The sequence below is a fragment of the Oncorhynchus keta genome, chromosome 22, assembly GCF_023373465.1.
Source record: "Oncorhynchus keta strain PuntledgeMale-10-30-2019 chromosome 22, Oket_V2, whole genome shotgun sequence".
In the NCBI taxonomy this organism is placed as follows: Eukaryota; Metazoa; Chordata; class Actinopteri; order Salmoniformes; family Salmonidae; genus Oncorhynchus; species Oncorhynchus keta.
The window spans coordinates 50,311,254-50,331,127 of NC_068442.1; the positions used below are offsets into that span (position 1 = coordinate 50,311,254).

General features: G+C 41.0%; 1 protein-coding gene across 1 annotated transcript; it reads left to right on the plus strand.

Annotated features, from left to right (window-relative positions):
- Nucleotides 1–2,667: 2,667 nt before the first annotated feature.
- On the plus strand, nucleotides 2,668–17,002 carry mfsd8l1 (major facilitator superfamily domain containing 8-like 1). Its single transcript, XM_052475814.1, has 14 exons — nucleotides 2,668–2,832; nucleotides 3,179–3,259; nucleotides 4,761–4,946; nucleotides 7,268–7,330; nucleotides 7,620–7,739; nucleotides 8,413–8,492; nucleotides 8,803–9,044; nucleotides 9,103–9,350; nucleotides 9,513–9,586; nucleotides 9,880–10,093; nucleotides 10,390–10,512; nucleotides 12,822–12,952; nucleotides 14,783–14,879; nucleotides 15,578–17,002. The coding sequence occupies exons 2-14, from the start codon at nucleotides 3,184–3,186 to the stop codon at nucleotides 15,580–15,582; spliced, it is 1,659 nt and encodes a 552-aa protein (XP_052331774.1). The 5' UTR covers nucleotides 2,668–2,832; nucleotides 3,179–3,183; the 3' UTR covers nucleotides 15,583–17,002.
- The last annotated feature ends 2,872 nt before the right edge of the window (nucleotides 17,003–19,874 follow it).

A 19,874-nucleotide genomic window follows, 5' to 3' on the forward strand; every position in this document is an offset into this window, starting at 1 on the left:
TCCTAATATTGGGTTGCACACCCTTCTGCCCTCAGAACAGTCAATTCTTCCAGGCATGGACTCTACAAGGTGTCGAGCATTCTACAGGGATGCTGGCCCATGTTTACTCCAATGCTTTTCACAGTTGTGTCAAGTTGGCTGGATGGTTTTTCTGTGGTGAACCATTCTTCATACACATGAGAAACTTAGTGTGAAAAACCCAGCAGCATTGCTGTTCTTGACACACTCAAACTGGTGTGCCTGGCACCTACTACCATACACTGTTCAAAGGCTCTTATCTTTTGTCTTGCCCATTCACCCTCTGAATGGCACACATAAGACTCCTGAACAGCAAATTAAATGGCTACCCAGACTATTTGCCCCCCCACACTGCTGTTACTCTGTTATCTATGCATAGCCACTTTAATAACCCTACCTGCATATACATAACTAACTCAATTACATCGACACCGGTGCCCCCGCACATTGACTCTGTACCGGTACCCCCTGTATATAGCCTCCACATTGACTCTGTACCGGTACCCCCTGTATATAGCCTCCACATTGACTCTGTACCGGTACCCCCTGTATATAGCCTCCACATTGACTCTGTACCGGTACCCCTGTATATAGCCTCCACATTGACTGTACCGGTACCCCCTGTATATAGTCCACCCCTGTACCGGTACCCCTGTATAGGCTCCACATTGACTCTGTACCAGTACCCCCTGTATATAGCCTCCACATTGACTCTGTACCGTACCCCCTGTATATAGGCTCCACATTGACTCTGTACCGGTACCCCCTGTATATAGCCTCCACATTGACTCTGTACCAGTACCCCTGTATATAGCCTCCACATTGACTCTGTACCGGTACCCCCTGTATATAGCCTCCACATTGACTCTGTACCGGTACCCCCTGTATATAGCCTCCACATTGACTCTGTACCGGTACCCCCTGTATATATAGCCCCGCTATTGTTATTTACTGCTGCTCATTAATTATTATATATTTTTTTATCGCTTACTTATTTTTAGGTATTTTCTTAAAACTGCATTGTTGGTTAAGGGCTGGTAAGTAAGCATTTCACTGTAAGGCGCATGTGACAAATTTGATTTGATTTGATACACAATCCATGTCTCAAGGTTAAAAATCCTTCTTTAACCTGTCATCTACACTGATTGAAGTGGATTTAACAAGCGACTTCAATAAGGATTCAAAGCTTTCACCTGGCTTCCCCGGGTCACTCAGTGTGTATTATGCATGCACATTCTTGTAAATGTAACAGTATAACTTTAGACCGTCCCCTCACCCATACCCGGGCTCGAACCAGCGACCCTCTGCACACATCAACAACAGTCACCCACGAAGCATCGTTTACCCATCGCTCCACAAAAGCTGCGGCCCTTGCGGAGCAAGGACTCAAAGCGAGTGACGTCACCGATTGAAACGCTACTAGCCATTTCACATCCGTTACATAAAGTAATGAATTTTGTCAGTTTAACTGTCACTGATAAAATGGAAGATGGAAACCAGTACACATTGCCTGCCCTTGGAAATGTCATACATGGAATTTTCCCCATATCTGTTATGTCGGCAACATGCCTTGGAGGCATGGTTTGATATTCGCTTGCATGGCAGCAAATAAATGTGGAGACTCTGCAGATTGAAATTGAATTAAATGTGCGCCTGAAAGCGGCAATGTGTGCAAACACAGCCCTCTCAGTTTCAGTCGTAATGGAAGTCACAGGACTGGGTCAACGTCAATGATGTGACCACCTGGTTTGGGAGGACAGACAGAATCCGTGTTTTTATTCCATTACTGGATAATGTCTGCATTTTCTCTCTCAGTTCCCCAGACTGTTGTCAAAGACTAACTAGGCCTAATCATGTTAATTTCACACAGAAGAAGGCAAAGTGATCCCGAAACATTGGTGTTTTCTTACCCAATAAATTCCTGGTAGGTTATACACATGGAGTGTGCAACTCTTCTATAGTTTCCAGTTTATTCACTGTTAGTCAGCCCCTCTACACTAAATAATTCGAGTTTAGACACATCACATGCTGAAATGTAACTTATGTTTTGATAAAGGTTTGTTGGTGGAAACGCTTGCAATAGCAATGAGGAAATGTGAATGGAGATTTGGCAAGCACTTAAGATAAAATAAACAGTCTCTAAACATGTTTTTCAGCTATTTTGTCATCCAGGTAGTGACTTCCATTCATATTGTATTTAGGTGCTAATAAGTTCCTAAGAAAACGTAATAAAATCACTGTTTCCCAAATTGGGAACAGTCTGAATATGAGTGGATATATATTTTAGGATAATATTATATAAAGCCATTGCTTTTATTACTATTCCGCCAGTGTTTCTCAAACTCGGTCCCGGGTCCCCAAGGGGTGCACGTTTTGGTTTTTAGCCCTAGCACCGAACCACTGATTCAAATGAAGCTTGATGATTACTTGATTATTTGAATCAGCTGTGTAGTGCTACGGCAAAAACCAAAACGACAGAGTTTAGGCTATTATTAATAGTTATTGTAGCCATTCAGTTAAAGTGTATTCAGGCATATTATTAATATTATTTCCCCACAGAAATCTAACATATATGTTGAAAAATATATATTTTTATTCCACACTCATCCTGACAACCGGAAGTGCGCTCGAAGAGATAAACGTTGTGATTGTGGCGTGTTGTCATTAATTTGTGTTTCCATGCTTTGGCAGACGTTCTACTGGAAGTAGTTTCTGGTTTACTTAAAATAAACTTAAACTGTAGTCGCTGCATAGTTTACACTGCACATAAAACCAACAATTTGGGAGCGGCAAATTTAAGTCATTAGTTGAAGGGTGAGTTCAAGAACTACGTATTCTGACGATGAGTCCATTGCAGTCTCGCAGATTTTATAATGCATTGGACAGTGCATCTCGAAATCACATCGTTTACACTGACTGTGTTCCAGTCGCTGGTAAACTGATGAGATGCGGATTAATATTTAATGAAAAAAAAAAAAAACCCGTATAATTTAAGAACTTGTTAAATGTTAAACAACCTCAAGAACCTTGCGATGGAATTTAATTGGACGCACTGTCCTTTGGATTAATTTGCTCAGCAAGCTGCTTCCAATTGCGAACATTGATGAGTAACGATAAAACTACAACAAAGTATAATATTAACTGACACATGAAATAACAGGCACAATGGAGTTTAAACGGAAAAAAAAGATGACTTACTTCACAATTGGACTGATCTTTCTTCTAAGTGGTATGGAATATGGTAAGTTTTTTTTTTTTAGGGGGGGGGGGCATGTGTATTGTGGTTACTTTAGCCTATGCGAACATTTTACAATCTAGATCAAAAATGCACATTCAACTGAAGCTAACATTTGCGTACCACACTGATGTGACTGTTCTGTACCCTGTCAGACGGTCAGAAAATGTAACTTATTTTCTAATGTTGCAGTTTACTGCTGTCACTGTTTGTTGACCAGGTGTAGAGGTTGAGTAATTATTTTAATGGACAGAAACATGGTTTGTAAAGCCCAATTGATTTCCTAATGACTCCCTTGCATCTTTCCACTACTTTAAACCTGCTCATTAACTCATTTATGCTCTTGGCTTCATGTCAGCTCAGCTGATTTTTACAGCACATTCCATAGTCATTGTATTGCCTAATGTTCAAATGGGAATTAATTGTTTTTAGACCTGAACAATTATTTGTCAACTGTTGCTGTACTGATTGGAAAATAACCTCCATACAGAGATTCATTAAGCGCTTCTATTTTTTTTTAGTATGTCATTGATAGGCCGATTTATGTTGGATGATTGTTATTATTAGCCAGGTAAAATGTAAACATGAGTTCGCAAGTAGGATGCTCTTGGGGCAGATTTAATAAACTACTGTGTGACTTGACGAGGAAATCAATGTCGTGACACAATCCTTAGTTCCGTCGGAACCAGAGTCATGTTTAAAGAGGGGGACAGGTTTCCGCAAGCAAACAATGTAAACCTTGGAATCCAGAGGAGAGGATCGGTCTCATGACGTCAGATAATCTAAACGCTATGGAAACCGCTGATGTTGTTGCCCCTGGTCACTTGTGGTTTGCACTCAGATTCAGCCAAGCTTTAACTTCATTGTGCATGATTTCAAGACACACACACACACACACACACTTCAAGTGCAAGTCAGTCAGGCCACATGTAAACGTCTTGCATTTCATGAAAATGACTGTAGTTAGCCTTGCTCACAGACCTGCAGTACCGTTAACTTTGGGGTCATTTAGAAAATAACTTGTTTTTGAGAGAAGCACTTTTGTCCATTAAAATAACATCAAAATGATTAGAAATACAGTGTAGACATGAAAGTTGTAAATGACTATTGAAGCTGGAAATGGTGAATTTGATGGAATATCTACATAGGCGTACAGACACCCATTATCAGCAACCATCACGCTTGTGTTCCAATGGCACGTTGTGTTAGCTAATCCAAGTTTATAATTTTAAAAGGCTTATTGATCATTAGAAAACCCTTTTGCAATTATGTTATTACAGCTGAAAACTGTTGTCCTGATTAAAGAACCAATAAAACCTGCCTTTTTTTTTAGTCTTGAGCATCAGCATTTGTGGGCTTGATTACAGGCTCAAAATGGCCAGAAACAAAGCACTTCTGAAACTCGTCAGTCTATTCTTGTTCTGAGAAATGAAGGTAGAGAAATTGCCAAGTGTAAATTGAGGAACTGAAGGAGCAAATATTTTATTCCATGCCTCCCTCTCTCCAGCTGTGATCTTGCCCACGATATGGAGGTACCTGCAGACTCTGGGGGCTGCACCTTATTTCTTAGGCCTGGGCCTATCTGCATTCAGTCTGTCTGGTCTTCTCTCGGGCCCTCTGTTTGGCCATTGGTCTGACAAGACTCATGCCACCAAGAAGATAATCCTGTTTGCAAACCTCTTTGAAATTGTTGGTAAGTTATTCTCTGAAATTTTACCCAGAATCCCAAATCAACCCTCCTACCCCTTAGGCACTTTTGTAAATCTGATTATTCCACAGGGTTAAGCACTATGGAGACACCCAGAGGGTAATATTCTTAAGAATGATGCCGGAGGGAATGGTGTCTGTTTTAAAAGCTCCTGACCAATTGTGCAATTAACGTTTTTGTGCTAATCTTTGTTTTTTTGTACTTAATGTTTCCACAATCATTTCTTATGACCTAAATTAGTCTGGACATCAGAAATAGCTATCACTAACCTTAACTTGGATGAGGACTTCCATTTCAGTAAGTCGGAGGTGAAAGACATGATTATGATCCCGGGATCTGGCCCAAATCCCGAAACTTGAAGGAGACTGCGCTTTTGAGGCCGACATGCGGAATACCAGATGACTACATAGGAGAATGGATAAATCACCTCGACTCTGTTCTATTGGTGAACGTGCAATCGCTGGAGAATAAATTGGATGAGCTCTGTTTGAGACTGTCCTATGAACGTGCTCTGAACTCTAATATTCCATGTTTCTCAGTCATGGCTGAACAAGGACATGGTAAATGGAAATTCATCTTTTTTTTTTTCTATACATCAACAGAACTGCAGCGTCAGGGAAGCTCAGGGGAGGGGCAGCTGGTGTGCTATCTGTAATATCAAGGAAGTCTCGAGGTTTAGCTCGCGTGAGTTAGAATACCCCATGATAAGCTGTAGACCATTCTATTTATTTCTATTTGGTTTATCTTTTTTTTTTTTTTTTGCGGTCTATATACGACCACAAACCGGTGCTGGCGCTAAAGACTGCACTCAACGTGCTGTGTAGTGCCGTGGGCCAACAAGAAAATGCTCACAGAGAGGTGGCACTCCTAGTGTCCGGGGACTTTAATGCAGGGAAACTGAAATCTGTTTCACCTAATTTCTACCCGTATATTACATGTGCAACTAGAGGTGAAAACTCCAGAGACAACTCTCCCTCGCTTTCTATTTGGCAAATCTTACCATAATTCTTTCCTCCAGATTCCTGTTTACAAGCAAAAAGTCAAACGGGAAGTACCAATATGGAAGTGGTCTGATGAAGCGAATGCTAAACTACAGGGCTGTTTGGCTAGCACAGACTGGTATATGGGGCGGCAGGGTAGCCTAGTGGTTAGAGCGTTGTACTAGTAACCGGAACGTTGCAAGTTCAAACCCCCGAGCTGACAAGGTACAAATCTGTCGTTCTGCCCCTGAACAGGCAGTTAACCCACTGTTCCTAGGCTGTCATTGAAAATAAGAATTTGTTCTTAACTGACTTGCCTAGTAAAATAAATTCATCTGATGGCGTTTACCACATCAGTCCACCGGCTTTCGACGTCATCCCCACAATGACCACAATGTACTTATTCCAACCAGAAGCCATGGACTACAGGCAACATCTGCACTGAGCTAAATGCTAGAGCTGCTGCTTTCAACGAGCGGTACTGTAATCCGGATAAGAAATCCCACTATGCCCTCCGGACCATCAACCAGGCAAAGCCTGAATACATGACTAAGATCACTGGACAGCTGTGAGCGGTCAAATGACTCAAGCATACCTGACGCGCTAAATAACTTATATTCTTGCTTCGATGCTGGCAACACTAAACTATCCATGAGTGTATGTACCAGCTGTTCTGGACAACTGTGACCACGTTCTCCACAGCCGATGTAAGACCTTTAAACGGGTCAACATTCACAAGGCCGCAGGGCCAGACTAATTACCAGGACGTGTACTCCGAGCATGCACTGACATTTTCAACTTGACCCAGTCTGTAATACCTAAGTGTTTCAAGTAAACCACCATAGTCCCTGTGCCCAAGAACGCCGAAGTAACCTGTCCAGATGACTACCGCCCCATAGCACTCACATCTGTAGCCATGAAATGCTTCGAGAGGCGTGTCATGGCTCACATCAACGCCATCATCCCAGACACCCTTGACCCTAATTTGCATCTGTGGATCTGTATCTCAATAGCATTTGACACATGGACAAAAGGGAACACGCTGTTCATTGACTACAGCGCAGCGTTCAACACCATAATGCACCACACTAACCATCAATATGGGTGGGCAGTTTTGATCAGTTTTGCCATGTAAATTACAATGAATATTATTACATGGAGACATTACATGGACAGGATGGACCTGATCCTAGATCAGCACTCTGATGCTTGAAACTCATGTTCCCCGGTCGTTCTACTGTGACGTTTGTCTTTGTCCTCAAGGCAACGTCATGTGTTTTCATGTTGTCCTCTAGGTAACTTCATGTATTTCATGTTGTCCTCTAGGTAACTTCATGTATTTCATGGGCTACTCCAAATGGCTTTTGATCTCTAGCAGACTAGTGGCAGGTGAGACTACCCATATACTACTAGAGCAATGCAGTTTTTGAGCTGTAAAGGACACGTAAAAAAAAAAATATACATACATATACATTTTTTAAAACAGATTATTTAGATTATAGCTTAACCAAAATGTTTTGCAGGGTTGTTCATCTTTGTTTTGTCTTTTTTAGAGTAAAAATGACATGCTTGTGGCCACTCTTAAGATGGACTTTTACAATAATTCTGAATGTCATAACTTTTTCTGTTTTCATGCTAACCTCCATGTTACTAATGTGTACGTGGTCTGCTCCCAAAGGTGTTGGTACAGGTGCTGGTTCGTCCATCTTCGGCTTCATGGGTCGATGCACAGCCCACGAGGACCGCTCCACCGTATTCGCATCGGTCATGGCGTGCCGACAGATTGGCCTAATGATTGGTCAGTGCTGTTTGTCTGCTTCCGTTGTGCCATTCATTGTAGGAGTATCGTGTTTTTGGAAACGCACACTGTTCTGCATGCAGGCCTGGTTTTTGACAAGATGGGAGTACATCATGACTTTTTGTAGCAGGTCAGAACTTGGACAGCAGGTTAGGATAATTAACATGGCAGGTTAGGAGAATTGGGGGAAGTGTTTAGGCTTATCGAAAATGCTAAACTTGTTCCTGACGCAACTCAAAATATAGCTACCCACAACCAGGGCAGCCCTCCAGAACAGCATTGTTTCCAGTAATGCGTTTCTGCTTCATAGCATGTTGGCATTTACTCAGTTTATGCAGTTCAAGGTTGTCTTTTTTTTCCCATTCCTGCTGCTATTGATCAGAGCCTGTATTCATTAAGCTCCTCAGAGTAATATCTAGGATCAGATCCACCTTGTCCATAATAATCATTCATTATGATCTAAAATACTCCACTGATCCTAGATCAACACTCCTATTCTGTATTTTGGCCTCTGCTCTCACAATGCTATGAATTGTTTTTAATGTCTCAGGAATAAGATATTGCCATATTCTGACATGTGCAGCAGGACTATGAAAAAGACTACCTGGAACGCACCCACCTGTGTCTCTGTTAGTGTAAGGGTCTGTCTCATGATGTCCCTCATCACACACAGGTCCCGTATTGAATCTCTTCCTGAGGCTTTGTGACTTCAAGTTGGGGCCATTCGTGGTGAACAAGTACACTGCACCTGGGGTAAGACGATAACAACTGAATAATTTCTCCTCTTTTCACAGTATAATAGTTAAATGGTAACATCATGTGTAGTAAGATACTGTGTCTTATCTATAGACTTTATTCTGTGATTTTATATTGAGAAATTGAATGGTTACCTGAGACGTTATAAATGTGTATCATTTGTAAATATACTTAGTTTGAATTGGGACTTAGGTCACAAACAAGCTAGAACTATATGAACAAACTGGCTAAATGCCCCATACAGGGATTTGAAACCTGTAAATACCGGTTGGCTGCTCTAACCGTAAGACTATATCCCTTTTCACAGCTTTTCATGTGCTTCATGTGGACCCTCCTCCAGCTGGTCGTGGTCTTCATGTTCTGGGACCTCCCTCCCCGGGAGGAGCTGGTGGGGGAGGGAGCCGGGGTGGGAGCCGAGGGGGCGGGAACTGTGGGAGCCGAGGGGGTGGGAGCCGCGGAGGCGGGAACTGTGGAGGAGGGAGCAGTGGGGGGAGCCGTGGGGGAGGGGGCTGTGGGAGGAGCCGAGGGGGGAGCCTGGGGGAGGGAGCTGTGGGAGGAGCTGAGGGGGAGCCTGGGGGAGCCTGTGGGGAGGGAGCTGTGGGAGGAGCCTGGGGGGAGGGAGCCTGTGGGGAGGGAGCTGTGGGGGGAGCCTGGGGGAGGGAGCCGGGGAGGGGAAGCCCTTGCTCGGGCAACGCCCAGACATCCTGGGGTCCTACGGCTCGGTGGTGACCCCTGACCCTCCTAGGTCAACTGCTAACCCGGCCAAGTCCAACCTGCCTCACGTCTCTCCTACCCCCTCACCCCCACTCGAAGGGGTGGGTGACTCTAGCTCTGGGAGTTTCAGTATGAGCCGAGGTGGGTGGTGATGGCTGCGTTTCTCAAGCTGGTAAAATACATTTAAATGTGTATTGATCTTGTGGGGGTACCTGTCCAACTCCCCTGTCTTTCTTTCCTCCACACATCACTCTCTGACCCTGTTTCTGTCTCTCTCCCTCTCTGTGCCTCACCTGGTTTTAGAGTTCCTAAGGGAGGAGGTGGTTGTGCTGTTCACAGCTCACTTCGTCATACTGTTTAACCAGACAGCACTGGAGGTGAGCTTGCCCAACTGTCCATGTGCTCTCTTCCTCACTCACTGAAGAGCCTTTCACATACGACAAATCACTGTCCTTAAACCAACTTTCAGTGTCCTCATGCAAACATCGTTATGCTTGGTTGTGGAGGCGTTGGCTAAATGACATGCTGGACGATTACGAAGTACTTGTTAGACTTTATAGTAATGTTTTTGAATATGCCATTGTAAATGCTATGTTACTGTGAGCGCTAATACTATTTATTCATGAAGTGTCAGTAACGTGGCGTCCTTTTAATTTCGTACCACCTTTAGACCGTCGTGACGCCGTTGACCCAGCAGTACTTTAACTTCGGGGAGTTGGAGAACAGCATAATTTACTGCATCTGTAGTGTGGAGGTGATCACAGGCTTCCTGTTTGTCCACTGGCTGTGCCGTCGTACGACCGAGAGGGTGGTGCTGGCCGTGGGCCTTATCCTGTGCCACATCTCCTGCGTATGGTGCCTCATCTTCCTGGCCAACCCACAAGGTGAGTGAGGTTGCCCAACACGCTCTACTCAGCCGGGCCATTTATTTTTAGCTAGGTCGAACAATGTTGCCTACTCGGACAAGCTATTTACCATACAGCAAATGATAAACCTTGAAAAAGGTCATTTTACAACAAACATGTTTTAAAATTGCCAAATTCATTTTAATTGCAGGATTTCAGATTCAGGATACTGACTGTGACTAATGTGATGTAACTTTAGAACTGTTGTGACATACTTCCATTGCTAATAAAAGTCAATGGTTTAGTCCCATGTCTCCTCTTTCTCCTCTCCTCAGGTAATTTCCCCTGGCAGTTAGCAGAGTTCATCATTGGGGTGTTCCTGCAGATTTCGGGGCTACCCTTTGTTGCTGTGGCCCAGGTGTGTCTCTTCTCCAAAATCACTTCGCTAAAGTCTCAAGGTAAGCAACGGCGCCCTCTAGAGGACACCTTATGGGCGTAGACGTCTGTAATTTAACTGTGCTCTAAACCAGTCTTTTGTTCATTTAGGCACCAATCGGAAGAGAACTAACTGAAACAGGGTGGAATCATCTAGACTTGTCCAATAAGAAAAGCTTATTTTCATTTTCCGTTGCTTTAGGGTTTGCATTGTGTAACCTAATGAACATAACCCTGGTACACACCATTTCCGTTCTGCCTGGTTTTGTCTGTAATTCACATGAGTGGATTTTGCATCTCTCGGCAGTTTATCAAAACATTGGGATCGGGTGGCCACATTATTTCTGAACTTCAGTCTCCCTTTTAATAACTTGGTTATTTAGAGTAGGTGATTTTTGTATTGCTATTGATCAGTGTGATGTGAAGGGGCGATGGAACAAACCTGCAGGTACTGTGCTGCCTCTGAGCAGAACAGTTAGAGTAGCTTTTTTTTCTTCTGTTTCAAAGCGTTTTAAATGTTTTTCTATGGACCTAAAGATCCCTGTTTACTTAAATCTGTGCCGACCATCTGTCTGCCCTCGAGGAAACCCTAACTTTGGGGTCCACCAGGACTACTATGGTTGACTTTGTGAAATAACTAATTTCACTGCACCTATCCAGTGTGCCAATTAAACTGTATGTATGTCGGCCGTTTACATACACTTAGGTTGGAGTCATTAAAACCATTTTTTTTTTCAAAAACTCCAATTTTTTTTGTTAACAAACTATTGTTTTGGCAAGTCTGTTAGGAGAATTACAAGTAGGAGAATTACAAGTAGAAGTCCTAAGTCATTTTTCCAACAATTGTTTACAGACAGATTATTTAACTTCTAATTCACTGTATCACAATTCCAGTGGGTCAGAAGTTTACATACATTAAGTTGACTGTGCCTTTAAACAGTTGTCATGGCTTTAGAAGCTTCTGATAGGCTAATTGACATCATTTGAGTCAATTGGAGGTGTGCCTGTGTATATATTTCAAGGCCTACCCTCAAACGCAGTGCCTCTTGCTTGACATCATGGGGAAATCAGCCAAGACCTCAGAAAAACAATTGTAGTCTACAAGTCTGGTTCATCCTTGGGAGCAATTTCCAAACACCTGAAAGTACCACGTTGATCTGTACAAACAATAGTACGCAAGTATAAACTGCATGGGACCACACAGCCGTCATAACGCTCAGGAAGGAGCCGCGTTCCGTCTTCTAGACATGAACGTACTTTGGTGCGAAAAGTGCAAATCAATCCCAGAACAACAGCAAAGGACCTTGTGAAGATGCTGGAGGAAACGGGTACAAAAGTATCTATATCCACAGTAAAATGAGTCCTATATCGACACAACCTGAAATGCCGCTCAGCAAGGAAGAAGCCACTGCTCCAAAACCGGCATAAAAAAAAGACAAATTACGGTTTGCAACTGCACATAGGGACAAAGATCGTACTTTTTGGAGAAATATCCTCTAGTCTGATGGAACAAAACTAGAACTGTTTCGCTATAATGACCATCGTTATGTTTGCAGGAAAAAGGGGGAGGCTTGCAAGCTAAAGTACACCATCCCAACTCTGATGCACAGGGGTGGCAGCATCATGTTGTGGAGGTGCTTTGCTGGAGGGGACACTTGCCCTTCACAAAATAGATGGCATCATGTAGAGAAATTGTGGATATATATTGAAGCAACATCTCAAGACATCAGTCAGGAAGTTAAAGCTTGGTCGCAAATGGGTCTTCCAAATGTACAATGACCCCAAGCACACTTCCGAAGTTGTGGCAAAATGACTTAAGGCCACGCCAATACCTTGACTTTATTGTCCATCAAAGCCCTGACCTCAATCCTATAGAAAATGTGTGGCGTGTGCGAGCAAGGAGGCCTACAAACCTGACTCCGTTACACCAGCTCTGTCAGGATGAATGGCCCAGAATTCACCCAACTTATTGTGGGAAGCTTGTGGGAGACTACCTGACACGTTTGACCCAAGAGAAAGAATTCAAAGGCAATACTCACTTAATATTTCGTAGTATGTAAACTTCTGACCCACTGGGAATGTGATGAAAGAAATCAAATCTTAAATAAATCTCTATTCTGACATTTCAGTCTTAAAATAAAGTGGTGATCCTAACTGACCTAAGACTGGGCATTTTTACTGGAATTAAATGTCAGTAATTGTGAAACTGAGTTTAAATGTTTTTGGCTAAGGTGTATGTTAACTTCCGACTTCAAACTATGTCTATTTCTGAACCCCAGGTATGTCTCTTTTTGTTTTGTCAGTAACTGTCTGCCTGTCCCTCTCTCTCCAGGGTTGAGCCAGGGGGTGCGTCGCTCTGTGGGGGGTCTGGCCACTATCTTGGGCCCCCTATGGGGGGGTGGTTTGACGGGACACATGTACATCATGCTGGGGTTGATGATGGCTCTACTGGTCCTGTTCGCTGTGAGTTCACTGTGTAAAATAGATTTCATTTAATTGAGAATAACCCATATAAATAAATGTACCTTTTAACATATCAAATTATTGATAAAGCGATGTAGACTAACAGTGAAATGCTTACAGGTCCTTCCCAACAATATAGAGAAATAGAAACGTAACGAGGAATAAATATACAATGATTGCCGATAACCTGGTTTAGAGACATAGCTGTATGTTCGAGAGGTCGACCGATTTAAAAAAAAAATAAAATAAAAAAAAAATAAAAAAAAATAATAATAATACAAAAAAAAAAAATTGATTTTTTTTTTTCTCCATCGGAATGGCCAGTTTTTTAAAATTAGGGCTGATTTTCAAGTTTCATAACAATCTGTAAATCTGTGTTTTTGGACACCGACTATGGCCGATTTACGTTGCAGTCCACCAGGAGACTGCGTGGCAGGCTGACTACCTGTTATGTGAGTGCAGCGAGGATGTAAGGTGCTAGCTAGCATTAAACTTATCTTATAAAAATAAAAATAAATCTTAACAATCACTAGGTAACACATGGTTGTTATTGCTAGTTTATCTAGCTTGTCCTGCGTTGCATATCAATGCGGTGCCTGTTAATTTGTCATTGAATCTACTTCGCAAAACGGGTGATTTTATTTTTTTTTTTCATTTAATTTTTTTTTAACAAGCGCATTTGTGAAAAAAGCACTGTCGTTGCACCAATGTGTACCTAACCATTAATGCCTTAAAATCAATACACAAGTATATTTTTAAACCTGCATTTTTAGTTAATATTGCCTGCTAACATGAATTTCTTCTAACTAGGGAAATAGTCACTTTTCTTGCGTTCAGGGTATATGCAGCATTTTGAGCCGCCTGGCTCGTTGCAAACTGTGTGAAGACCATTTCTTCTTAACAGAGAATAATAATAATTAATTTGCCAGAATTTTACATAATTATGACATGACATTGGAAGGTTGTGCAATGTAACAGCAATATTTAGACTGGATGCCACCCGTTAGGTTAAATACGGAATGGTTCCGTATTTCACTGAAAGAATAAACATTTTGTTTTTGAAATGATAGTTTCTGGATTTGAACATATTAATGACCTAAGGCTCATATTTCTGTGTTATTATATTCTAATTAAGTCTATTTTGATGGAGCAGTCTGACTGTGTGGTGGTAGGCCACAGCAGGCTCGTAAGCATTCAATCAAACAGCACTTTCGTGCATTTGCCAGCAGCTCTTCGCTGTGCTTCAAGCATTGCGCTGTTTGACTTCAAGCCTATCAACTTCTGAGATTAGGCTGGCAATACTAAACTACCTTTTAGAACATCCAATAGTCAAAGGTATATGAAATACAAAGTATAGAGAAATAGTCCTATAATAACTACAACCTAAAACTTCTTACCTGGGAATATTGAAGACTCATGTTAAAAGGAACCACCAGCTTTCATATGTTCTGAGCAAGGAACTTAAACGTTAGCTTTTTTTTACATGGCAAATATTGCACTTTTACTTAACTTTGTTTATGCATTATTTAAACCAAATTGAACATCTTTCATTATTTGAGACTAAATAGATATTATAGATGTGTTAAAATAAGTGTTCATTCAGTATTGTAATTGTCATGATTTTATATGTATTCAAGGGGTCTGAATGCACGAGTAGAACATAGAGGTCAACCGATTTTATAATTTTTCAACGCCAATACAGATTGGAGGATATATTATCTATATGGAGAATATATCTAACGCGTTTGGTTGGCTTACCTCAAATTGTTTTGTTTTTTTGTTTCTGATGTGAATAATACGTTTTGTACCATTGAACCTTTTCTCTATCAGATCATTTTCTCCTTCTCCTATCCCCGTCTGGTGGCTCCCACTGTGGTGGACCATTCAGAATGCTTGGAGGAGTGTGACAAATGCGGGGGTTTGCGAGGTACGTCTCAATTTACAAATAATATGCCATATAGCAGATGCTTTTATCTAAAGGGACATTTTTTTTTTTAATGTAGTCGCATCTCTCTTTATGCCACTCCCATATGGAAGTGATGTTGTTCTAGCAGGCTTGGAGAACTAACGTAGCAGGTTTGGAGACTGACGTTAAGGTTAAATGAAATGCTCTAGCCTGCTACAACAATCACTTGTGAATGTTTTTGAAACCGTAGAAGTTGGTGCGTGGTCCCAAATGAAGCCATTCAATGCAATGTACAGGGTCCAGTTATTTACATTTTTTACATTTAAGTCATTTAGCAGACGCTCTTATCCAGAGCGACTTACAAATTGGTGCATTCACCTTATGACATCCAGTGGAACAGCCACTTTACAATAGTGCATCTAAATCTTTTAAGGGGGGGGTGACAAGGATTACTTTATCCTATCCTAGGTATTCCTTAAAGAGGTGGGGTTTCAGGTGTCTCCGGAAGGTGGTGATTGACTCACCATTATTTCATGCATATTTATTCATTTGTGAGGAAATGAGTATAACAAAAGTTTCAGCTGTTGGGCCATGTCAGATCTTGTCTATTTACATGTATACATTTCATTCAAACAAATGCTACACTATAAAATGTACTTAAAAATATATATATCCACTTTGGCACGGTATTTCAAATGTGTTTTCTCTTTCTCTGCAAGTGTGAAGCGAGTGTCTCTTCCTACCCTGAATTCATCTCAGGACATGTGCTTCCTCAATCTCTGAAGACTCACATTCGTTACACACACACACACACACACACACACCGTACAAGATGACTGTAGAGCCTGTACTAGATGAATGTACTTCTGCAAATATAGTATCAAAATGGAAACTAAATACTTTGGAATTAGGTGTAATGTACAAACATTTTATAAAGGTGTTGGTTATGCACAAAACATCACAATTTTGTAAAAGTGTTTCTGATTTTTATAGCTCATAACCTAATCACATTTCACATGATTGTACCACTGACTGAAATACTTTCAAGCATTGACTCCGACAAAGATTTTATAGGAAATGAACAGATCAGATCAGATTTTTTTTTTTTTTTTTGAGACAAATGGTCAGAGCATTAATACCTCACCCCCACACACTGCCCAGCGTTTTCAGCTGACTGAAATGTATGAATGCATTTTTGGTTTTGTTTGATGGCTGAATATGATTATGAAAATGCAGTACCCATTTTGAACACTGGTGGGAGCCCTTCTCCTTTTATTTCCTTTACTGTGGTGTTACTGAAGACTGTGGCAGAGCCTCCAGTAGATGGCTATCCTGGTCCTAGATCCATTTGTGGTCTTGACGATGCCGTTGCTTTCGACGTTAAGCCAAAACTGTTTACAGTGACAAGGAGTTGGCTCGATGGCACAAACAGACTGGCACTCTGGCAACAAAATAGCCCAAGAGAACATGTTTATGAAAATCACACTTATTCCACAGAATGAGGGAAAGGGGAAATACTAGATGTAATAAAAAATAATGGCTTGATGAATGGACTCATGTTTAAGTTATACTGTTCTGGAATTCTTGTGACATGGCTGTAAAGATGAATATGGCTCAATGTAAATCCACTATTTTTGCAATTGAGGTATTATATTTTGGTCAGCACAACCTGTTCTATAACCACTTAGTTAATGAATTTGTCTTCCCTTTGAGTATAGCTGTTTTTATCCAGTGGTGTCTCAATTTGTAAAGGATATGCTAATTGTTATAGTTAACATTTAGCTTTCTATTCGAGACATTTTTCAGTACTCTTTGGATACTTTTAAGTTGCATATGATTTGAACACACTTCCTCATAGCTTGTTGTCATGGTCCCTAATGTGTTGTACTATTTTTGTGGTTACTAACGGGGAAGTCTAAAACTAAGACGTAGATTTGTTTGAAAGCTATTTGAATAATGTTCTAGTACATTACCTACCATTGCTAAACAATTTTGTCAAATGTGTTCAATGAATGAAAACGGTACACTAGTTTCTGCAACACTACTGTGTACATGTACAACCAGCCCAGCCTGGTACAACAGTATATTGTGTGTTTTTGACCATTTTACAATGAAATGTCATTAATAATAAAGTTTTGCCAGTGTTTAAAGTGTACTTCAAATTGGTATCTTAGTGACATATATTAGAAAGTTTGTAAATAAACACCCGATTGCGATGGTAATTTCAAAAAGAATAATTCCAGGGTGAGAAGAGACTCATCTCAGGTAAGGGGGCATACTATAACTTATGTCCTGTAAAACCGGAGCGGTTTAGCCACAATTTTGAGGTTAAAAATAATGCATATTTAAAATGCCAACATGTAATTATAGAAACTAACAATTAACGTTAGTTCATAAAGGCAAATTGTTACGTAACATTTAACTGCCATGTAAATATGTCGGTGTTGGGCCACATTGTAAAGTGGACAATGTGAGCTGTATTTATTAGATTTCACTTTAATATTAATTGCCACGTTAAGCACTTAAATGTCTATCAGAAATTAGAATCTCTACATATGATACGCAAATATCAGATTTGTTTAGACTAGCCCTTGTCGGCTAATGACAATTTATTCAGTAAAAAAATAACTGTTGGTCATAATCGTAAGGCACTGTTATTTCACTTTCTTTGAAATATATTAGTTCAAGGACTATAACCTCCCGTCTGTTTTAACTCCAATCCAATGTTAAATTACAGAGATCTTACAAATAACTGATTCACGTTTGTTAAAGCGATGAAAAACCACGTTTTTATTTTTTTATCCGTTATGAACTCAATCAATTTCAAATTGAGCTATTGAAAATATAATAAACTGACAGATTTGACAGCGCTCCTGAGTTCTAACTAAAACACATTCAGAAAGCAAAGTCCTGTTCTGTACCATATACATTTCTCAATTAATCTACCTGTCATAACTACTAATAAGCAAACCATTTTGAGGGAAAATAATTCAAGTAAATTAGTTTAGTCTGGTCCATCTTTTTTGAAATGTGGTGGGAATAAAGTTAACACTTCAGGGGATATAAACATCTATATTCAAGTGTTTTAAGATTGCTCACAATGATTTTTGTTTTTTGCTGCTTACGTACTCCCGGTATTCACTAAACGTCTATATCGCATGCCTTAATGGGATTGTGCGGTGTAGTTTAGTGATAGCTAGTGAAATATTTTATTACCGTACTTTTTTTAAAACTAAAATTGCGGAATGTTCTCTAAGTCATTAATTGTATGGATTAATGAGGTCTTTGCCGCAAGAAGAAACACTGTATTTTTAACTATTGTTTTAGGTTAGTGGACCACAACTTTTAAAGTAACTAAAGCAATTTATTTTAGGCCGTGTTTTTATACAGGATTTTATTACAATTTTTATTTAACCTTTAACCCATTAAGTCAGGAACAAATTCTTAGTTACAATGACGGCCTACTCCCGCCAAACCCTGGTGACGCTGGGTCAATTGTGCGCCAACCTATAGGACTCCTAATCACGGCCGGTTGTGATACAGCCTGGTTTCGAACATGGGTTTCTAGTGACGAATCTAGCACTGAGATGCAGTGCCTTAGACCGCTGCGTCACTCCATCAAAATGATTTTCATGAACAATTTGTTCAACACATTTTTAATAGATTACTTTGTATGTTTCTCTTATAGTGGTGTAAGGGCTATCTGCAGTTCGATCAATAAACCACCCTGACACTTTTGGGGGGTAAACAGCTGAGGGCTCCTGTAAGTGACAATGAATGGATAGGAATGACAAACATTTGAAATGGATGGGGCTGGAGAAATGTAACCACTCAAATTAATTGACAGAACTATTGATACAAACACTAAACATCCATGATATTAAAATTGTAGTTTTAACAATGTTTTGAGGTTATACCCATTGTTTACAAAGGCGTAAAACAGGCTTATGTCTTGGGGGTTCTGATAGGGGTACGACAGATGAACTAAACTCATGAGGCATCTAAGTTGTATTCTTCAATAATTAATTGGTATATATCCTTTAATTGAATCAAAGATAACCCCTTTAAGGCATAACACAATGTCCTGATCAAAATGATCACAAAAACACAAGACATCTAAAATAATATTTTAGCAAGATAACTTACTGTATGCTTATGGACAGTCATTGTCCTTACACAGTCTGTATTTCTAATGAAATTACACAGCCTTTGTCATTTCTAATGAGTACCAGTGCTGCGGTAATAAAACTGGATTTTTTTTTGAAGGAAAATGTAGAACTTTTCACATCTATGCAAAGTCATTCGTTTGTCATTATCCTCACATTAATTTGAAGGTGAGTAGAGTTTTGGAAGTTGGCCCACGTGTTGGGTACCGCCGAGTACCACACCGCACCAGAAGGGGGTGCTATGGCCCGTGCGATTCCCATGACATTGGTCGAGCCAATGGCCCACTGAGAGGTGGCCTGAGCTAATAACGCCATGGGAGCGAGGGGGGGTGCCCGTTCCTGAAGGCTAGACCCCCTTGTCTTCAGCGTGGCACTACGCCGAAGAGGGGCGGAGCCACTGTTGTTGCCCTCTTGTTGAACCCTTTTCCACGCCGGGAGGTAACCAGGGGGATAGAGCGATGGAAATATGGCACGGGGCGAATCACGTTGTAGTGTTGTACTACTAGACCAACCCGGGCTAGCTCCGCCCGCGGGAGCAGTCTGACCGAACAGTGACCCGCCTATTCGAGGTCAGAAGTTTAGAAAACGTGTCGACTGAGGCAATAGTTGGTGGGTTAGTTCCGTCATCCCATTACTCCTGCAAAAAAAATAACAGAATTTAAAAATAAAAAATCGGCTTAAGAGATGTAAACAGCAGGCAACTGCAGCACAGTGCAGTCTATGATACTGGAAGTGTGAACTTTGGGTGAACTCTGAGCTTTTATTTTCCAACGGGGAGGGCAATGGGGCGGGATGGTGCCCAAATATACAGCAGGATGAGAGAAGGGGAGTGCTAGACTTAATTTTTTTG